Below are 17,251 nucleotides of genomic sequence, written 5' to 3' on the forward strand. Positions count from 1 at the left end.
GGACCAATCGGCATGGTCAGAAGGTATCAGCTCAGGCAATCACCCCTCTCTGGGCCTGGCCTTTACCAGGGGGTACGTGCGTGCCTTACATGTCTACCCAGGGCGAGGAATTACGCGTTACCCCGTCACCGGCTACGCGTTCGAACGCGTGGGTCGGCCTTCAGGCACGCACAGGGAGGAAGGAAGAAGAGGAAAAAGAAGAGAGAGGGGGGGGAGAGAGAGGACAGACTGTCTCAAACGCCGAGGCGGAGACCAGAGAAGGCAGGGAGAAGAAGGCAATGAGAAGGCAAGGAGAAGGAGAAGGCAAGGAGAAGAAGGCAATGAGAAGGCAAGGAGAAGGAGAAGGCAAGGAGAAGAAGGCAAGGGAAAGAGTATGGAAGACAGTGAGGTGGAGAAGAGCAAAGAAAGGAACCAACCAAAGGAAGGAAGAAACGAGAAGTGAAAAAGCAAAATGACCGCAAATAGAGGTCGTGGAACCGTCCGTCTCCGGACGCAGGCGCTAACGACCCCCTTGAGGGGGTGGGACTCCTTTTAGTCGCCTCTTACGACAGGCAGGAATACCTAGGGCCTATTCTTACCCCGGACCCACAGGGGGAAAGCATGTAATTGTCTTACTCCAGTTGCGCATTCAATATAAAGGCAAATTGTATTCAGACCAGTTACAGTTCCATTTGAAAAAAGAGACAGCATTGGTAGTATATTTTTTACTATTGAAAAATCGATTTTCTGTCACTGACTGACCATCTTCAGTGCTATGTCTATGTGATTGCCGTAAGCTTAGTGACAACAGTGCATCCCAATTTAAGTTATACAATATAGCACTGAAGATGGTCACTCAGTGACAGAAAATCGATTTTGCAATAGTAAAAAATATACGACCAATGCTGTCTCTTTTTTCAAGTATACCTGTTATCTGGTCGTAGTGCACAAGACAACATGGAGTCGCCAATCAGTTCCATTTGAACTAGGTTCTGTTTAGTCAAAGGTTAGCATACGATTAAAATGGATAACAGTTTGTCGTACATTTTTGTGATAATATGTAGTCTTTTCATAAAGTGGGAGGTCAAGTTTGTCTAAATTTCTTACTGAAATACAGTGGGGAGTTCACGACAGTAATATGTTGCTCTTTGTTGCTTCTTATGTCCTTCACTCACCTCTTATGACGCTTACGTTCTGAGAAGTAAAGTTGACTTCTCTGCACTCAACATTTATGATCCGGAGCCCGGCTTCCTCCAGAAAACCTCTCAGTACGTCTGCAGGATCATCTAACAACTGATACGGCGTCACGAAGTGCCTATAATCCTGTAACAAGACAAATTTCTCATTAAGTCACAGAGAACTCTCGAAACACTTCTTGTATACTGGCAACATCACTTTAAAACAACACGAAAACACGTAAGTCCGTAGGTTTAACTATGAACAACGGGAGACTGGATTTAGAGTCTAGTCGACTAAGTCATTACGGACTGGGCGCAATCTGGGTCAGGACACGGGTAGGAATGTAACCGGGCATTTTCTTTTAGACGGAAGTATCCTAGCATTCATCTTAATAGATTTGGCGTAACTACAGAAAAACTGAATTTGGCAATGTAAACCGCGGTTCTGCTGACCGAGACCGCTATGCTCATCACTTCCCAACCTCGCTGTGAAGTGGTAACTACGAGTAGCGTTCCGTAAGTGATGCAACGCATGTTTACTGACGTCCAATTTCGGTTGAAAAAACGCAGAATTTGTTGACATCGTGGAATATTCCCGCTTTAGCCCCTGTAGTTTCATAAAATTCCGAGACGTGGCGGCAGTTTAAGTAGCCATCAAAATGGCGTCTGTAAGAGTGCGTTCGGAATTCAGGCGTCGTTTAGTTTCGTCTGGCGGAAAACCAGAGCGTCGCAGATACTCTTAGGCGCTTGCAGAGTGTCTATAGATACCAGGGAGTAAACAAAAGCATGGCAAGTCGTTCGGCGAAGCGTCTGTCATTGCACCTAGGTCGTGTAAACCTAGGTTTTTTCCCCGCGTGGTGACCGGCTGCACACAGCTGTGACTCCTGCATTGTTGGAACGTGTGGAGACTCAGAGGTGACAGCACTACCAACAGATACTTTCAGTTGTGCACCGAGGTCTTTGTAATCAATTACATGACATTTTTTGGTGTGTAAATAAATTTAAGCCCCAGAAACTAAATTATGTAAACCTATTAAGAAAAGCTATATTTTTATATTAATTCCATGGATTGTCTAAGTTGTCTTGTAATTAGAATTATAAAAAAGTTTTCTTAAATTTTAGAGTAGGGAGATGTTAAAACCAGCAAGAAAGAGGAATTGTACTTTTTAATCGGCAAATAATGCATCAGACGCAGCCCAAGCGGCAAGAACAAATTTTATGTGATCAGCCGTGCCAGAAAGGAGCTCAGCGCTGTCTAACATTTCTTCCACGCCAGAGGCTTCCAGATCAGGAAGAGACTGAGGAAAAATGGTAGCAAAGGTGCCTTCCATTGTGTACTTGTATATAAACAAGTGCGATGTCTTCTGGCTCTCTCCAACTCACTGACTCCGAGGCCCGCTGTATTTATGTCTCCGCTCTTGTCGATCGCTCATTTGATGGTCGCTCTCTCGAGTCATTATCTAAAGGCAGCTTTACTTTGAAGACTTTTCAAGGTGTGTAAATCATTCTACGTAAAATTATCGTCAGCATATGCATAATTGTTATTTTTTATCAGTGTTTCATTTCAGTAACATTACCCTTGCCTGGGAACGGTAAGACTGCCGACACATTGTTTACTGGCCGCTGCCGATCACTGACCTTCGAACTTTGAGCAACCACTCCTGCTTCCCTGATACCTGTTGAACCGAGCTGTGAATATAGTTTCCGGCAGCACTTTTGTACATAACGCGCGATATTTATAATAGGCATACGGCCAACAATGTGCGCGGTCAGTCCACTCCAGCGGTATCGAAGCAGGGTAGACAAAATCTTTAATTATTAATTTCCTCCCTCTTAGTGGTAACTATCTGTGCTGCGTGATAATTTGAACTTACTTTTTAACTGACTGCTTCTTTTGATTAACGGCACTCCAGTTAATTTTTTCTTATCAAAATTAATCTTTACATTACCACTAAAGAGAGCCACACAAAATAGAGAGTTCTTTTTCTAAAAATAATAATTCAGGCACTCCAAGTGGTGTACTCCCTGCTGGGTTCCTGGCCGCCTAAGAGAAGACCATAAAGAGCAATGAAAGACCGTGGGGAATTACTTGCGAGTTACGAGGCTGATTGTGATAACATTTGCTCAATATTGTCATAGGCTCCGACCTTGACCAGTAGAGTGGTACAATGCGAGCTTACAGGTCCGCCTAGTAATGCGGCGCAAGGCCGTCGCATTTGTGGGGATTATGTTGGAAAATAGTGTTTGGTAGCTAAGAGATGAGTAATATGGTGTACTGAAATCCTGAGTCAAACCAACGTAATTAAGAAAGAATGTGTTGCGTTACTTACTGAACGCGCCTCGCTCAGCAAGCCACTCTGGACGTTGCAAGCTGTATAACAAAAACAAAGGAGGAAGGTTAATGGAATCAAGCAATAGACGACAGTTGCTATTTGGGCCGTGAAATAATTAATTTCCAGACGAGAGGATATTAGATATAGACTGGGTGCAAGGGAAGCGTTTCTGAAAACAAATTATTGAAGTGTAATATCAATCAGTTTTAATGTTGGGTAATCTTTTGGGCAGGTCTTGACTGTAGCCATATACGGAAGTGGAAGGTGGACGGTGCGCAGTTCGGGCAAGAGTAGGGCTCAGTTCGCAGTGAGGAGATACGATATGCGATACGAAACTTGACCCGACACACAATACGACGCAGAGGGATCCCGCATCGGCGGAGGACATGGAAACTAAGTTGAAGCTACGTTAACTGGTTCTCACTTTGACGACAAGGATACTACACTGGTACTTGTCTACAGCGTAGCTCGGCTCAATACTGCGTCCCGATCGCTCTGCGCATCTCTTACTCTTACGATACAGGGCGACGGAAATTTCGGTTCATCCGATGTGCCTAAAAAAATGATTCCTATAGCTGGAGCAAAGCTACATACATCTCTGGACAGTAACTCTGCGAATGTCTGTAAAGCAGTGGATTTAATGTTTTTACGCAAAGTTTCGTATCAGCGCACGCTCCGCTGCAGAGCGAAAATCTCATTCTTGAGACCACTGCTTTAGGTTTCGCATGTTTTTTGCCTTGCCATTGTGCGCTTTCGATTTTGAGGAAACTATTGTGTAAAACACTGATTTTTTTCGCATCTTTTAGTCTGACTGGGTGTTGTGTGATGTCCTTAGGTTAGTTAGGTTTAGGTAGTTCTAAGTTCTAGGGGACTGATGACCATAGATGTTAAGTCCCATAGTGCTCAGAGCCGTTTGAACCATTTTTCCTGACAGCACAGCTTCGTAATGTACTGCTTCTCTTTTCGCCAGTGCCCATAGTTATTGTAATACTTTGAAGTAAAGTACAACTACAGGCATATTTAGGAAAGCTTGCAGTGAGAAATGTAGTCGCCAGCTAGTGTACGTTCGGTGCATTTTAGAGGATATATTACTGTGTAAGAAATGCAGCTAACATACCGAAATTGTTTTTATCGCTGGAGTGGGGGCCGTAACTCTGGCTCGAGTAAATAGGCTATATATTTTGACGTCTGGCCACCATTAAGGATAATGCTGACATGATTAAACAACGCTCTGGTGGGCGGTTTGCGGGTTTAAATCGCCTTGGGATGACCATGCGGTGCATTTGACCTGCAGTCGTCGCACGGTGGCGCTGGCAGCAGTCGACATACGCAGAGGTGTGCTGGTACATGTCCGAGTACGATGCAGCGAGTTATTGTGCAGTCGTTTTCATACGTGTTAATGGTGACTGTTGAAAAGGGCTCAAAGAACACACATTGATGACGTTATGAGGGGTAGAATACTAGGGCGACTGGAGGCTGGTCAAACACAGCAGGTCGCTAGGGAGCCAGTGGGTGTGTTGGACCTTCCATCGAGCTACGGACCCCCTTGAAAATGTCTCCCAGAGTCGGAGACGAAACGTTGGGAATCGACACAGAATTCATCAACCGACCACAGCATAACAGCCCGGATAATTATAATGGACATATGTACGGCCGTGAAAGTCTACATTTTAGTATGGACAGACATGGTTTATTCGCCCAGAGACCTGCAAGGCGCATTCCACTGACCCCTGGTCACAGGAGAGCCCGTAAAGCCTGGTGTCAAGAACACAGTACATGGTCATTGGAACAGTGGTCCCAGGTTACGTTCACAGACGAGTCCAGGTATAGTCTGAACAGTGATTCTCGCCGGTTTTCATCTGGTGTGAACCAGTAACCAGATACCAAACCCTTTATGTCCGTGAAAGGGACCTGTATGGAGGTCGTCGTTTGATGATGTGGGGTGGGATTGTGATCGGTGCACGTATACCCCTGCATGTGTGACAGAGGAACTAACAGGTCAGGTGTATCGGAACAGGTATCGGGACGTCATTTTGGACCAGTACATCTACCTTTTCAGGAGTGCAGTGGGTCCCACCTTCCTCCTGATGGATAACGCACGGCCCCACCGAGCTGCCATCTTGGAGTACCACCTTCAAACAGAAGATACCAGACGAATGGAGTGGCCTGCCTGTTCTCCAGACCTAAACCCCATCGAGCACGTATGGCATACTCTCAGTCGACGTATCGATGCACGTCTTCAAATCCCCATGACACTTGAAGAGCTCCGACAGGCACTGGTGCAAGAATGGGAGGCTATATCCCAGCAGCTGCTCGACCACCTGATCCAGAGTATGCCAACCCGTTGTGCGGCGTGTGTACGTGTGCACGGTGATCATATACAATATTGATGTCATGCTACAGGCACAGGAAACAGTGGCGTTTTGTAGCGCAAGTGTTTCGGAGCGGTTCTCAACTTATCACCAATACGGTCGCCTTACAGATCTGTGTCGTGTGTGTTCCCTACGTGCCTATGATATTAGCACCAGTTTTGTATAGTGCCACGTTGTGCGGCACCACATTCTGCAATTATCCTTAATTTATTAGCATGAGTGTACAACACGCTACACAAAGCGCTATGGCCGCGCTATGCGGAGCTGGCTCTTGTTTCTCTTTTACTGTGCTGCCGGTACAAGAGTAAGCGTACAGTAGCATGTGTGCTTTCAACTTTGAAGGACGTCTTGACCTGTGGGTTTCTTTCGGTGCAGCACATAGTAGACATGTTCACACAGGGACTGTTCGATGATATTTCTCGTCCAGCTTGCTGAAAAAATCCCTTTTCTATGGGGATAACGTAATATCATTCGAACGAACATGTGACCGTTATGGTGTGGAGAAAGATTGCAACTGAAATAGACAGGAGGGATTTTCTGTGGAATCTGTACCATCGTTCTTAACATTTCCGATGTTTCTTACTCAGATAGTAGTACTGTCCTGTCATCCCACAATATTTATCTTACTGTAACGATTACTTCTTTCGAAACAAATGTAGGGGCTTTTATTTAAGTTTCTGAATACGATTGACGGTAGACAAATTGAACAAACCCCAGGTTCAGTTCATTGAAACATGCAGCTTCGAACAACTGTCTACAGTCAAGAAACCGTATTATTTGGTCTTCCACCCGTCATTTCTTCGCCCGTACATAAAGGAGTCTCTTCCTGAGCAAATACCTCCATTTGAGGTAAATGAAGGCAGCATTGTAATTTGAATGCGACGCTGTCTGTCACACACCCTCAGTAAGTGTTAAGTTGTCAGCAGTCAGAAGATGCAAGTCACATGGCTGAATGACGTGATAGTAGAACTAGCTCTCCGCCATCCCCAAAATGGAAGCTGATGCCAGCTAAGAATGATGCCGAGAAAGGGTTTGCCGACTAGCTGGAAGTTAAGGAAACTTGAAAGAAGACTAGGAATTTTCAGTTGCTGATGGTGACTTTTCCTTCAGTCCATGCTTCTCTATTTCAATGATCTTTGTGACAGGTCTAGGAGACTTAATTTTCTTCAGAAAAATACCACTTTTCGCGCGTGGAAAATAGATGACTAAATTGCTGCAGCTATTCTCAGCGATTCGCCAGATGATAACGTTGAGAGGTAGTATGATTCTCTTTCACTTTAACAGCATTGGAAGTCATTAGCATTCGTATTTTAGATCATGATCTCAGTATTCCCAGTAGTACATTTGCTGGGTGTGGGTAATAACTTTTCTACGTGGGGAAATTGTGTGCAGGATGTTATGTTAACTGCATATATAACCTACAACGTGCTTGTACCCTGGGGAGTCGTAGCGGAGGAGACCGTGAACAAGGATTCAGGGCCACAAATGCTGAGTGCAGCGATATGGCCGTGCGAGTGATTCTGGGGAACAGTGTTCAGTGGTCCTTACCTCCAGAGGGGCTTCTGCCTGAAGCTCTCTCCACCCCCTCCTTAGGGTTGGACACAAGGGCGCCAGTTCACCTGAGCCAGCCGCCGGTCCATTGCAGAAGGCAGTTGGCTCGATGTGAGTGGAGGAAGCCATTTGAGAGAGAATGCTGTAAACGGAGCTTTTGTGCAAATGGTGGGAATGTTTTGAAACTCCATGTATTCTCACATCAGAAGATGGGATAATATGGAGAGAGTAGCTGGAGTACATGTCTAATGGAGGTATGACTATAAGCCCCTTGACGCAAGGAAGTCGCCAGTTCTTATAGTGAGCGGCGGAAAACACATTTTGCAGGCACGATTGTCTAGGAAGCCTAAAAGCCTTATTTCAGATATTGGGAATGATCAGCCCAGAAAGACTAGATCACTCCGTGAATTTGTTTTTTTGTTTTTGGTTTTAGGGCGCAAAACTGCTATGGTCATTAGCGCCCGGTCCGTGACTTGGGAAACAGTAAAAACCGAAATTGAAAACCAGCAGCAATGGGAACGGAAGTCATAAAATTGGAGAAACTGAAAGCAGAAGGAAGGCTTAAAAATCCACTACAGAAAGGGGTTGGTTTTCCCCCAAAAAAGCTTCAAATGACTGACGTCATTTCACTGGCACTAATAAACTTGAGAACGCGGTCGGCTGAGCGCGTGTCATCTGCTAAAATCGACGATATATCAGGCGATAGCTGTAGACGGGAGCGTAACGAATTAAAATAGGGGCACTCGATTAAAAGGTGTCTTACCGTCCACAGCTGAGAGCAGTGGGGACAGAGTGGGGGAGGATCGCCGCTTAAAAGATGTCGATGGCTAAAAAGACAGTGTCCTATCCGGAGTCTAGTGAAAATTACCTCCTCCCGACGACGCGTTTGGGAGGAAGAGGTCCAAGCACAAGGAAGAGCTTTCACGTCCCGCAATTTATTATTGGGAAGTGTCTCCCAATGTGCGTGCCATAAATGAACAACACGACGACATAAAACGCTCCGTAGATCGGCGAAGGGAATCGATTGAATAGCTTGCCGAAGAAGAGACTGCAGCCTTGGCTGCAATATCGGCCGCCTCATTTCGACAGATACCAACGTGTCCCGGGAGCCAGAGGAACGCCACCGAGACGCCCCCCATGTGCAGCAAGCGCAGACAGTCCTGAATCCGGTGGACCAGAGGGTGCACAGGGTAAAGAGCTTTGAGACTGAGGAGAGAGCTGAGAGAATCTGAGCAGATTACGTACTGTATCCGCTGATGGCGGCGGATGTAGTGGACAGCCTGGAGAACAGCGTAAAGCTCCGCAGTATAAACCGAACACTGGTCGGGAAGCCGAAAGTGATTTGGGGTGTCGCCAACAATATAGGCACTCCCTTCACCTAACGATGTTTTCGAGCCGTCGGTGTAAATAAATGTGGCGTCCGTCATTTGTGCACATAGAGCAGCAAATGCCCGACGATAAACAAGTGTAGGGGTACCATCCTTGGGAAATCGACAAAGGTCACGGAGCAGGCAGATCCTGGGACGGAGCCAAGGCGGTGCTGTACCCCAAGTTGTCAAGAAGGTTTTAGGAAAGCGGAAGGAAAGAGAATGGAGCAGCTGACGGAAGCGGACTCCCGGTGGTAGTAGGGAGGAGGGGCGGCCTGCATACCCTACACCGAAGGAGGCGTCGAAAAAAAGGTCATGGGCTGGATTAGCAGGCATGGAAGACAGATGGCTAGCATAATGACTCAGAAGGACTGCTCGCCGATTGGACAGCGGAGGTTCAGCAGTCTCAGCATAAAGGCTTTCCACAGGGCTGGTGTAAAAAGCTCCAGACACTAAACGTAACCTACGGTGGTGGATAGAGTCGAGACGCCGAAGAGTAGACGGCCAAGCAGAGGAGTAGACTATGCTTCCATAGTCCAATTTAGGGCGCACTAAGGCGCGATAGAGGCGGAGAAGGACCACTCGGTCCGCTCCCCAGGAGGTACCACTCAGGACACGGAGGGTGTTAAGGGATCGCAGACAGCGAGCCGAAAGATAGGAAACGTGGGAGGACCAGCACAGTTTTCTGTCAAACTTAAGACCCAAGAATTTAGCGACGTCTGAAAACGGAAGGTTGACAGGACCTAGATGTAAGGAGGGCGGAAGAAACTCCTTACGTCGCCAAAAATTACCACAAACGGTCTTACTGGGAGAGAAACGGAAGCCGGTTTCGATGCTCGAAGAGTGGAGGCGATCGAGACATCCTTGAAGACGTCGTTCAAGAAGGCTGGTCCGTTGAGAGCTGTAGCAGATCGCAAAATCGTCCACAAAGAGGGAGCCCGAGACATCAGGAAGGAGACAATCCATAATTGGACTGATGGACATGGCAAACAGCACAACACTCAGCACGGAGCCCTGGGGTACCCCGTTTTCTTGGGAGAAAATACGGGAGAGAGTAGTGTTTACCCGCACCCTAAATGTGCGCTCTGCCATAAATTCGCGAAGAAAAAGGGGCAGCCGACCTCGAAAGCCCCAAGAGAACAGTGTGCGGAGGTTGCCTGTCCTCCAACAGGTATCGTATGCTCTCTCCAGGTCAAAAAATATTGCTACTGTTTGGCGTTTCCGGAGAAAATTGTTCATGATGTAAGCGGAGAGAGCAACAAGATGGTCAACTGCAGAACGATGCTTTCGGAATCCGCATTGGGCAGGTGTTAAAACACTGCGGGATTCCAGCCACCACGTTACACGGTAATTCACCATACGCTCCAAAACCTTACAGACACTACTCGTGAGAGAAATGGGGCGATAGCTAGAGGGGAGATGTTTGTCCTTTCCAGGTTTCGGAACAGGCACGACGATAGCTTTCCGCCATCGTCTGGGAAAAGTTCTGTCGGTCCAAATTCGATTATAAAGGCGAAGGAGGTAACGCAGACTATGGGTTGATAAATGCAGCAACATTTGGACGTGGATACCATCCGATCCTGGGGCGGAGGAGCGAGAAGAAGGGAGTGCATGTTGTAGTTCCCGCTTGGAGAAAACAGTATTGCAGCTTTCGCGATTTTGAGAGGCGAAAACAAGATGTCGCACTTCCGCTGCGTGTTTCTTCGGGAGAAACGCTGGCGGGTACTTTGAAGAGCTCGAAATCTCAGCAAATTGCTGACCCAACGAGTTAGAAATTGCGACGGGGTCCACTAATGTATCATGGGCGACAGTGAGCCCAGAGACCGGGGAGAAACTAGGCGCGCCTGAGAACCGTCGAAGCCGACTCCAAACTTCCGAGGAGTGAGTGAAGGTGTGAAATGAGCTAATAAAGAATTTCCAGCTTGCCTTCTTGCTATCGCGGATGACACGACGGCATCGCGCACGAAACTGCTTATAGCGGATACAGTTGGCCAATGTAGGATGGTGGCGGAAAACGCGGAGAGCACGTCGCCGCTCACGTATTGCATCACTGCATGCATCGTTCCACCAAGGAACTGGGGGGGGGGGGGGGGGGGGGGGGGCGCCGGGGCAATTCGAAGGTGCGTGGTATTGAATGTTCCGCAGCTGTAAGAATAACGTCGGTAATATGTGTGACCTCATCGTCGACGCTGGGAAAGAGATGGTCATCGAATGTCGCTAGAGACGAAAAAAGTGTCCAATCAGCTTGGGCAAACTTCCAGCGTCGCGGGCTCAAGTATGTCAGTTGAGGCTGCAGTCTAAGGACACATGGAAAGTGGTCACTCGAGTATGTATCATCAAGGGCGAACCATTCGAAGCGCCGAGCTACCGGAACAGTACCGACCGCAAGGTCCAAATGAGATAAATTTGTCGTGGAGGCAGACAAAAATGTAGGGACCCCAGTGTTGAGGCAAACTAGATCCGCTTGGTGGAAGACGTCTAGCAATAGTGAGCCACGTGGACAAGGATGTGGAGATCCCCAAAGCAGGTGGTGGGCATTTAAGTCCCCAACCAGCAAATAGGGGGGGTGGAAGCTGACCAAGAAGATGAAGGAGATCAGCTCGTGCCATTGGTGTGGATGATGGAATGTATACAGTACGAAGAGAGAACGTGTATCCGGAAAGGCAAAGACGGACGGCGACAGCTTGGAAGGAAGTGTTTGAATGGATTGGGTGATAATGGAGAGTATCATGGAGAAGAATCATGAGTCCTCCATGGGCTGGAGTGCCTTCAACAGAGGGGAGATCAAATCGGACAGACTGAAAATGAGAGAACAAAGCAGTCATGGGGACGCAGCTTTGTTTCCTGAAGACAGAAGATGACCGGCGAGTAGGATCGTAGGAGGATGGACAATTCATCCCGATTGGCTCGAATACGGCAGATATTCCAGTGGATAATGGACATAGGGTGGACAGAAAAATGGAGGAATGTGACCAAGGTTGCCGTCAACTCAACGACTGCTCTGAGCTTGCGACCGACAGCATGGAATGGCATTCAGCCGAAGACAGAAGATCCTGATCCGTAGGTTGTTCAGGAGCAGCTCCTGCCACCAGCGATCGGCCGGTTGGTCGGCAGCCAGCAGTGCACCTCGGCGACACAGAAGACGGCCGAGGGCGATTTCCGCCAGGTGGTGCTGTAGATAGGACACGCCTTGGCGGAGAAGGAGAGGAACTGGTTTTTTTTGTAGCCTTCTTGGAAGTATGATGTTTAGATGAAGGAGGAAGCGATGGTTGGGAAGTTGCGGTACGTAAAAACTCTTCACGAGTATGCTCTTTTTTCGAAGTATTGGTGTGTGACTTTGGGCTTGAGACTTAGCAGAACCCGACGAAGGGTGAGCCAGAGAGTGGGCAGGCGAAAGTGGTGAGGTTGAACAGGCGATCTTTGCGCTGGCCGATCTGACGACCGTGGCACTAAAGGTGAGGTCGGAAGTCTGCGTGGCCGCCTCCTTTGTTGGTCGAGGAGAAGCAAGGACAGTGCTGTATTTTCCTGTCTGAGGCATGGTGGGCTGTCGACTGGCGAATAATTTTCGAGCAGCAAAGGTCGACACATTTTCCTTTACTCTGATTTCCTGGATGAGCTTTTCGTCCTTAAAAACGGGACAATCTCGAGAGGAAGCAGCGTTGTCACCCGTACAGTTGATGCAGCGAGGGGATGGAGGTGGACAAACACCCTCATGGGCATCCTTGCCACACGTAACACATTTGGCCCGATTGGAACAGGACTGGCTGGTATGATTGAACCGCTGACACCGATAGCAACGCGTAGGGTTTGGGACGTAAGGGCGAATGGAAATTATCTCATAGCCTGCTTTGATTTTCGACGGGAGTTGAACTTTGTTAAATGTCAAGAAGATAGTGCGGGTTGGAATGATGTTCGTGTCAACCGTTTTCATGACTCAATGAACAGCCGTTACGCCCTGGTCAGACAGGTAGTGCTGAATTTCTTCGTCAGACAATCCATCGAGGGAGCATGTATAAACGACTCCACGCGAGGAATTTGAAGTATGGTGCGGTTCCACCCGGACAGGGAAGGTGTGTAGTAGTGAAGTACGAAGCAATTTTTGTGCCTGGAGGGCAATGACTGTTTCTAACAACAGGGTGCCATTCCGTAATCTGGAACAAGACTTTACAGGACCTGCAATTGCGTCGACACCTTTCTGAATAATGAAAGGGTTGACCATGGGGAAGTTGTGACCTTCGTCAGACCGAGAAACAACAAAGAACTGTGGCAACGATGGAAGAACTGTCTGTGGCTGACACTCAGTGAACTTACGCTTGTGAGCAGACAGTGGAAGGTGAGGAAACCATTGCGGAAGAATCCCCCATGATTACCGGCGTCTCCGATGGCGCGCTCCTCCCTTGTGGGGGCCCTCTCTGATAGCACTCCCACCTTAGGTGATTGTTCACACCTCAGGTCACACCTCCCGCCAAACGGACGGAGGGACCAATCGGCACTTTGGGAAGGTATCAGCTCGGGTAATCACCCCTCCCTGGGCGTGGCCGTTACCAGGGGGTACGTACGTGTCCTACCTGTCTACCCGGGGCGGGGAATTACGCGTTACCCCGTCACCGGCTACGCATGGAAGTGCGTGGGTCGGGCTTCAGACACGCACAGGGAGGAAAAAAGAGGAAAGGAAAGAAGAGGGGTCTCGAACGCCACAGAGGAAGGACAGAGAGAGAGGAAGGACAGAGGAAGGACAGAGGAAGGACAGAGGAAGGACAGAGGAAGGACAGAGGAAGGACAGAGGAAGGACAGAGGAAGGACAGAGGAAGGACAGAGGAAGGACAGAGGAAGGACAGAGGAAGGACAGAGGAAGGACAGAGGAAGGACAGAGGAAGGACAGAGGAAGGACAGAGGAAGGACAGAGGAAGGACAGAGGAAGGACAGAGGAAGGACAGAGGAAGGACAGAGGAAGGACAGAGGAAGGACAGAGGAAGGACAGAGGAAGGACAGAGGAAGGACAGAGGAAGGACAGAGGAAGGACAGAGGAAGGACAGAGGAAGGACAGAGGAAGGACAGAGGAAGGACAGAGGAAGGACAGAGGAAGGACAGAGGAAGGACAGAGGAAGGACAGAGGAAGGACAGAGGAAGGACAGAGGAAGGACAGAGGAAGGACAGAGGAAGGACAGAGGAAGGACAGAGGAAGGACAGAGGAAGGACAGAGGAAGGACAGAGGAAGGACAGAGGAAGGACAGAGGAAGGACAGAGGAAGGACAGAGGAAGGACAGAGGAAGGACAGAGGAAGGACAGAGGAAGGACAGAGGAAGGACAGAGGAAGGACAGAGGAAGGACAGAGGAAGGACAGAGGAAGGACAGAGGAAGGACAGAGGAAGGACAGAGGAAGGACAGAGGAAGGACAGAGGAAGGACAGAGGAAGGACAGAGGAAGGACAGAGGAAGGACAGAGGAAGGACAGAGGAAGGACAGAGGAAGGACAGAGGAAGGACAGAGGAAGGACAGAGGAAGGACAGAGGAAGGACAGAGGAAGGACAGAGGAAGGACAGAGGAAGGACAGAGGAAGGACAGAGGAAGGACAGAGGAAGGACAGAGGAAGGACAGAGGAAGGACAGAGGAAGGACAGAGGAAGGACAGAGGAAGGACAGAGGAAGGACAGAGGAAGGACAGAGGAAGGACAGAGGAAGGACAGAGGAAGGACAGAGGAAGGACAGAGGAAGGACAGAGGAAGGACAGAGGAAGGACAGAGGAAGGACAGAGGAAGGACAGAGGAAGGACAGAGGAAGGACAGAGGAAGGACAGAGGAAGGACAGAGGAAGGACAGAGGAAGGACAGAGGAAGGACAGAGGAAGGACGAAAACTTGCCAGTAAAGAAAGCAAGGAATTTGTAACAGTTTCGAGCGTCCGTCTCCGGACATAGGCACAAACCATACTCCCAGAGGGGGAGAAAGGGAAAGAAAGAGCCAGTGATGAGGGGGGGGGGGGGCGATGATGGGGGACGGGGAAGGATGCGGAAAGGGAGGGTATGCAGCCCGGAAAGGAAGGAGGGCCACATTAGCTCGGAGTCCCGTGCTCGCTACGCACGTGTCCCCAAAAGAGTTGTGGACCCCCTGGGGGGACACTGCTTTCTTGGACGTCATTTACCAGTAAAACTTAAATATTACATTTATATGCAAAGTACGCCACAGTTTTGCACGTTTTTCTCAGCAGCTTTCTACAAAAGGAAGCGTTTTACAATGCTTTTTTGTCTTTCCTACATGCAAATATTTTTCTTGCTCACCTGCACATACATAGTCCAATAATCCGCCCTTGACAGAGCCAGATACAGGGAATCCACAGCCGTGTAGATGATCATCACGATAAACGCTTCTCCACCTTTGATCAGGAGCTTGTAGATGTTCTCCATCACCTGGCTGCAAGGCATTGTTTACTGTGAGCATAGGACTTTACAGGTAACATACTGTGACAGACAAGGGCTGCGGCAGAATTAACTTTAACTTTCTTCAATCTGTTTAAAGATCTAACTAAACATGCAATCCACAAAATACATACACTGCTACTCGCATGATGCAGGGAGCCACTTCTTGTGTCTCACTTGTTGCGATGAGTCAAGAGACGGAAGCGGAATGGAATCTTATTCTAAGTTGCGCCAGGATAGCGAGTTAAGAGAAATACGGAGATTTCGGAAATTCACTGTAGTTAGTTCCACGAACTACTTCAGCAATTTGATACCAAACTATCATTTGAATGCGTAGAGTGAAGGGCAGGGCAGACTGTGCAAAACTGCAGGCAATTTCATAATCATTTGAGTGGGCTCCAAACTAAGGGTCATGCGTTGTTTGGTTGAGGGTTGAGGCACTAAATAGGACCTCAGTCCCTCAATCCGAGGAAAGTTCCTTCGCAATTAGTGATGTCGGCGAAGTTCGTGTTCTGAAGATTAAAGTATATAGGAGTGTTACGAAGAAGACGTTTAAGGTAGTACTGATGCCGAAGCTGAGGAAGAGTTGTGGAAGAAGATATGGATCGGGCCAGTACATACGTCCGAGCAGACCGTCTCCCACAGATCAAATGGACGATCAATCCCCACCACGCTATGTCTGACCCCTGCCATTCCAATACAGCGCAATGACTGTTTCAGAGCGAAGAATATCTAGTCCAGAACAATGGGAATGATGAAAATGTAATGGGCGTCAGTGGGAATGTCAATAATAAAAACAAGAAAACAGAACTAAGCAATATATTTTCAGCACGTGGTGCCCACAGCTCATATCTGAAAAATGTCATTACCACATTGATCTGCTGATTAAATACTCTATTTACACAACCAGTTTTAGTCGTTGATGGGTTGGCTGATTGAGGGAGGGGAAGTGGTAAGGGAGCAAACAACGAGGTCCTTAGACCCTTGATCTAAGACTCGTGTATCCAGAAGTAGTGATGTCCACTGAGAAAGATTTCTGATCTATTTGGGAGCTTGGTAATAGTAAATGCGAGGAGCCTATAATGCAAGTCTCTTGTACAAAATGTGTGTGTGTGTGTGTGTGTGTGTGTGTGTGTGTGTGTGTGTGTGTGTGTGTGTGTTCCTAATGGACAAAACTGCTGAGGTCATCGGTCCCTAGACGTACACACTACTTAAACTAACTTATGCTAATAGCAATCCACACACCCACGCCCGAGGGAGGACTAACCTCCGTTAGGAGAGGTCGCGTAATCTGTTACACGGCGCTTCAAACCGCACAGTCACACTGTGCGGCGTCTTTTGTACAGTCATTACTAAAAACAAGATTAAGGAATAGGGAAATCGGCAGCTGGGCTTCTCTCAGGGCCCTGTAAGGGGCAAGAAACGTCCCATCCACAGCTGTCCAAACCATGATCCGTCGATCAAGAGTCCACAGGGAAGTGGGTACGGCTGAGAGACGGTAAACGAATCTAGAAGCGATTGTAACATAGTAAACGGACGATGAAAGCGTAGCCTGGTGAAGGGGAGAGGGCCTACTGCAGGTGAAACACTCTGGTCCTACTATGGAATTAGATGAACACTGTATAGCTGAGAATAAAAAACCACTTTCAAGGAGAAAAAAGAACCAGTTCAACCACCGAGGATTCACCTGCCAATGCTAGAGGTTGTGAGTTTGGAAGTCCATACTTAGGATGAAGGGCCAAAAGTATGGGACATTCCAATAGGTATGATTACCGTGTGTAAGGCTCCACAACTGCAATGGGGGTGGCTTCTTACACAGACTTAACTATTGACTAAGGTGGTATGACCAATTTGGGGACTACATAGGACTGTGGATTCCTTCTCAGAGATGTGCAAGGACGAGCATCATACTGCAGCTGTCTCCTGGATTGTGTAGAGTTAATAAAGATCTGGTATACACGTGCAAATCCGCACCTGAGGTCGTCAAAGAGAACAAGGAGCAAGTAAATGGTCTCCTAGTCAAACTATCGGTCATTTCATTCCTCAAGTTTCCCACATGA

At 48.1% G+C, this 17,251-nt stretch overlaps 1 protein-coding gene across 1 annotated transcript in view; it reads right to left on the reverse strand.

Moving 5' to 3' along the window:
• LOC124613456 (juvenile hormone acid O-methyltransferase-like) overlaps positions 1-17,251 on the reverse strand; it is a 126,277-nt gene that overhangs the window by 40,287 nt on the left and 68,739 nt on the right. Inside the window, exons 2-3 of the mRNA XM_047142160.1 lie at positions 15,054-15,186; positions 1,155-1,302 (exon numbers count right to left, since the gene is read on the reverse strand). Of these exons, the coding sequence (XP_046998116.1) occupies positions 1,155-1,302; positions 15,054-15,186 (281 nt within the window). The remainder of the gene's footprint in view (positions 1-1,154; positions 1,303-15,053; positions 15,187-17,251) is intronic.

Source organism: Schistocerca americana, chromosome 4 (assembly GCF_021461395.2).
Source record: "Schistocerca americana isolate TAMUIC-IGC-003095 chromosome 4, iqSchAmer2.1, whole genome shotgun sequence".
Lineage (NCBI taxonomy): Eukaryota > Metazoa > Arthropoda > Insecta > Orthoptera > Acrididae > Schistocerca > Schistocerca americana.